Below are 4862 nucleotides of genomic sequence, written 5' to 3' on the forward strand. Positions count from 1 at the left end.
TAGTAGTTGAGTCGAATCTTTGTAATAATGCTATTACCAGTCAATTTATGAGGAAGAAAGAAGAAGTGGAAGAGGGAGAATAGGGAACAGATATATGTAGGTAAATACAGGATAAGTTGTAAGGCTCTGCTCCCCTTGTTCAAGTAATTCACGAAATATGCTTTAGGAATCTGAGAGTCCGTACGCAATTGCGTTAATAACCTGAGATGATGAATATAGAGTTCAGAAGCTTAAAACCATGTCTTCCTTTTGGTAGAAGACTTTGATTTTTATTTACAACATTGTTGATTTCCTTCTGCCTCATATTTGTTTTTTACCATATCATTTCTGAGCTATTAAGCCACTAGTGTGTATGAAATTTGGATCTTCACTATAACAAGGGTTCTTCTGATGGTTTGCTTATGAGAGAAGACATGCTCAGTCGAGAAATACTTGGGTAAAGGTATCATTGGTTCGTGCTAGTAAACTTTCTTACTATTAAGTCTTAGTTGGGAACGGTATTAGTTTTGTTGCTCTTTTGCCCGATCATTTTGTGTTGCCATACGGTATCATTGGTTCGTGCTAGTAAACTTTCTTACTATTAAGTCTTAGTTGGCAACGGTATTAGTTTTGTTGCTCTTTTGCCCGATCATTTTGTGTTGCCATATATCTGTTCATGTGTTAAGAATTTTCTGCCTGGCATTTACAGTTTGTGACAAGTACCCCCCGCACCCTCCCCCCTCCCTCCCTCTTTCTTTGCTTTTCCAATATGTGCAGCATATAGGTGATTTTAATTTTCCAAGGTTAGCAGATTTTGGAGCTGCAATATCTGGTGCAAACAAATTGCAATGCCAACAAGTGCTTGAAGAGCTAGATGTAAGTATCATTGAACACGTCTCAATATGGTTATTGGTCTTGAAGTGTTTAATTTTATTTTGGCTTCTCTTTGGAAGAAAAAATAGTATTATATGTTATGATAGAACTGAATTTTAAGACCTTTTTCTCTCTGGTATCATTTGGTGCTTTTGTAACTGAAATTTCAGGTGTATAAGCGTTTAAAGCTCACACTGGAATTAGTGAAGAAAGAAATTGAAATAACCAAGATTCAGGTATTTGATGCCATTGTTTAAATTTATATATTCATTAATCTTCACCATTCTTTGATCCTTATTTGAACTTTTCTTCCTGGATTTTTAATTTTTTATTTAGGAATCCATTGCAAAAGCAATTGAAGAAAAGATAAGTGGTGAACAACGGCGCTACTTATTGAATGAGCAACTAAAGGCAATAAAGAAGGTCTTTCGCTTTACTGTATTTACAATTATTTATGATGGCTTGCCCTGCAATCGATGTTCTTTTCAGGCAATTTGTATTTCCCGACAAGAAATTGATCCATGTTGCCTTTCTTGTGTAGGAATTGGGATTGGAGACTGATGATAAGACAGCACTATCTGGTTAGTCTGCTACAATTTTATATTTTTGTGATTATATAGTTCTAGGTTTCTTCCTCTTCTGTTCGCGTGGTATCTGCATAGTTGGTACAATTCCAAAGCGTTTTTGAAAGCTAGAACTGCCACGTCAAGAATCAAAATTTATAACCATTTCTTATTAGTTGCTCCTACAAACTTGATATCCATTAATCATTATGTTTGAGCGAAAAGTCTTTTCGCTTCTTTAAACATTTGTTAGTGATAGGATTTCTGGAGAAAGCAAAATAGTGTTGTTCTTTTTAGGCTTTAGCATTTAAGTTGACAATGGTCCAAAAGTTGCACATACTATGCTGCAGCGAAGTTTAGGGAAAGGCTTGAACCAAACAGGGATAAATGCCCACCCCATGTTTTGCAAGTTATAGAGGAAGAGCTTACAAAACTGCAGCTATTAGAGGCAAGTTCAAGTGAATTTAATGTAACTCGCAACTATTTGGATTGGTTGACCGCACTGCCTTGGGGAAATTACAGGTTTGAATCTTATATAACTAACCATTGGTTCTGTTAGATGATCTCTATCGTTTCAATTGTGTTATGTTTGCTGCTATACCAAGGCTGGTGAAAAAGTGTGACAATTTTAAAACTGTATTTAAATGGCCGTTTCTATTCTTTTTTAGCAGTTTCCATTTCCTGTGATTTATTTTCTTTTTGATTACAGTGATGAGAACTTTGATGTTCTTCGGGCACAAAAGATTCTTGATGAAGATCATTATGGATTAACTGATGTAAAGGAAAGGATATTGGAATTTATTGCGGTTGGAAAACTTAGAGGAACCTCACAAGGTTGGTGTCGTTTTCTTATTTATTTTCTTGGGCTATGCACCAACATGTTATGAATTGGGCCTTTTTTCCTTCAATTGATCTTTGCTGGCAATTCATATTGGTTTTATGCTGCGCCAATCGCAGGAAAAATCATCTGTCTCTCTGGTCCACCTGGAGTGGGTAAAACCAGCATTGGTCGTTCAATTGCACGTGCCTTGAACCGTAAGTTCTTCCGTTTTTCCGTTGGAGGCTTAGCTGATGTCGCTGAAATTAAGGTAGCTAAACCTCTTTATACCGAGTAATAATAATATATGCATCTCTACATTAATATAATTGCATTGCTATGTCTTATGTCTTTAACCCCCAAAATTGCCTCCAGGGGCATCGTCGAACCTATATCGGTGCTATGCCAGGGAAGATGGTTCAATGCCTTAAAAATGTGGGAACAGCTAACCCTCTTGTTTTGATTGATGAGATTGACAAGGTAATTTCGGCCATTTTCCTTGGTTGATATATGTTTTGAGTCGCATCATTTACTGTTGACCTGTTATTTATTCCATATTGATAGCAATTGCCAGTTGATTTAGGTTTGTTATAGTGTACTTATACATAAAAATGATGATTTTTAATTAAGGTTTTTCTATTATTCTAAGAATGCTGTTACCTTTCGATGGCAGTTGGGAAGGGGACATGCTGGTGATCCAGCAAGTGCCTTGTTAGAGCTTCTTGATCCAGAGCAGAATGCAAATTTTCTAGACCACTACATTGACGTTCCAATTGATCTATCAAAGGTTAGTTGTAGTGATGATGGGGAGATGTTTTATCTCTGCTTCTTTATTTAATAGTAATTGCCATTGTTTGACTTAAATGACCTTTGTTTATAATATTTATTGCAGGTTCTGTTTGTGTGCACCGCAAATGTTGTGGAGATGATACCAAATCCCCTCCTGGACAGAATGGAGGTCATTGCCATTGCTGGATATATAACTGATGAGAAAATTCATATTGCAAGAGACTACTTGGAGAAGTCCACACGTGAAGCATGTGGCATTAAACCTGAACAGGTTGTTATTCTAACTGGGTATGGGGCGTGCATTTTGCCTTTTTTTTGTTTTTCTGCAATGTGTAATAATCCAAACAACTTAATTCTCAGGTTGAAGTTACCGATGCTGCCCTTCTAGCTCTTATAGAAAATTACTGCCGAGAATCTGGCGTTCGGAATCTCCAAAAACAAATAGAAAAGATATACCGCAAGGTTTGCTTACTCATTTTAGATACGGATCTGTAATTTTTGGTGTGCGATAATGTCATAGTACAGCCGCGTTGTTCAACTTTAAAGTTTAAATACGTTTCTCTACTATTATCTTACGCCTGGGAGCTAGCAAACAGAATCCATTGGTTTTCAAAGTTTATTGAATGGCTAAATGTGTCAGGTTGATCTGCAATTTTTGGTGTGCGATAATGTCATAGTACAGCCGCGTTGTTCAACTTTAAAGTTTAAATACGTTTCTCTACTATTATCTTACGCCAGGGAGCTAACAGACAGAATCCATTGGTTTTCAAAGTTTATTGAATGGCTAAATGTGTCAGGTTTACTAAACAAGAACTTTTATTGTGGCCTGACAGATAGCTCTGAAACTTGTTAGACAAGGAGTATGCGGTGAAAATGCAGTTGCTGAAACTGATAAAGCAGAAGTAAAACATGGGGATGAATTGGTTCAAAATAATGATGCTAACAAGAATCAGAGCGTTGTTGAATCAGCTGAGGCCGAGAGCCATGAACAAAAAATTGAATCTTCCACAGAAACTGAGACAGTTGAGGTGAACCTTCCAGCTGATCAATCAGCAGACTCTGTAGAAATTTTTAAATGCAGAATAGAATTCAAAATAATTCCACACATTTCTTTCACTATGAACTTAGTTGCTTATTCACATGGGAAGAAACATAAATATTGGAAACTATATATGGGATTGAGTACCTTAAGAATAGACCATTAAAGAAACATTAAAGCAGGAGGCCACGTGGCGTAGTCCTTTTGAATTTGATTTGATTAATTCAAGTCTTTTAACATGATATTTTGTTTTTTGTTTTTTCTTGTTTATCTTTTCTACAGGATGCAAAAGAAACCGAAAATATTAAGGAAGGAGAAGCAACACAGACAGTTGAGAAAGTGTTGGTTGACGAATCAAATCTAGCAGATTTTGTTGGCAAACCTGTTTTCCACGCAGAACGCATCTTCGATCAAACTCCAGTTGGAGTCGTGATGGGTCTTGCTTGGACTGCTATGGGTGGTTCCACACTATACATAGAGACCGCCCAAATTGAGCAAGGGGAAGGGAAAGCAGCCCTGGTTCTGACGGGTCAACTCGGAGATGTCATGAAAGAAAGTGCCCAGATAGCTCACACTGTTGCTCAAGCGATATTGCTTGATAAGGAGCCGGATAACAATTTCTTTGCCACCTCCAAGCTTCACCTCCACGTTCCTGCTGGCGCCACCCCAAAGGATGGGCCGAGCGCTGGTTGCACCATGATCACATCCATGCTGTCACTTGCTATGAAGAAACCCGTCAAGAAGGATCTAGCAATGACCGGAGAAGTAACTCTAACAGGGAGGATTCTTCCGATTGGCGGGG

The 4862-nt window shown here is 37.7% G+C and overlaps 1 protein-coding gene across 1 annotated transcript; it reads left to right on the top strand.

Annotated features, from left to right (window-relative positions):
* Positions 1 to 688: 688 nt before the first annotated feature.
* On the top strand, positions 689 to 4856 carry LOC112091518 (lon protease homolog, mitochondrial-like; the record flags this gene model as incomplete). The annotated part of the gene is made up of 13 exons (XM_024165409.1): positions 689 to 855; positions 1023 to 1088; positions 1189 to 1275; positions 1394 to 1433; positions 1766 to 1937; positions 2125 to 2249; positions 2373 to 2503; positions 2608 to 2712; positions 2906 to 3019; positions 3125 to 3292; positions 3382 to 3483; positions 3855 to 4049; positions 4343 to 4856. Coding segments are annotated over 13 exons (1986 nt in total), but the record flags the coding sequence as incomplete, so codon positions are not given.
* Between the last annotated feature and the right edge of the window lie 6 nt (positions 4857 to 4862).

The sequence above is a fragment of the Morus notabilis genome, unplaced genomic scaffold (genome assembly GCF_000414095.1).
Source record: "Morus notabilis unplaced genomic scaffold, ASM41409v2 Scaffold9228, whole genome shotgun sequence".
Classification (NCBI taxonomy): Eukaryota; Viridiplantae; Streptophyta; class Magnoliopsida; order Rosales; family Moraceae; genus Morus; species Morus notabilis.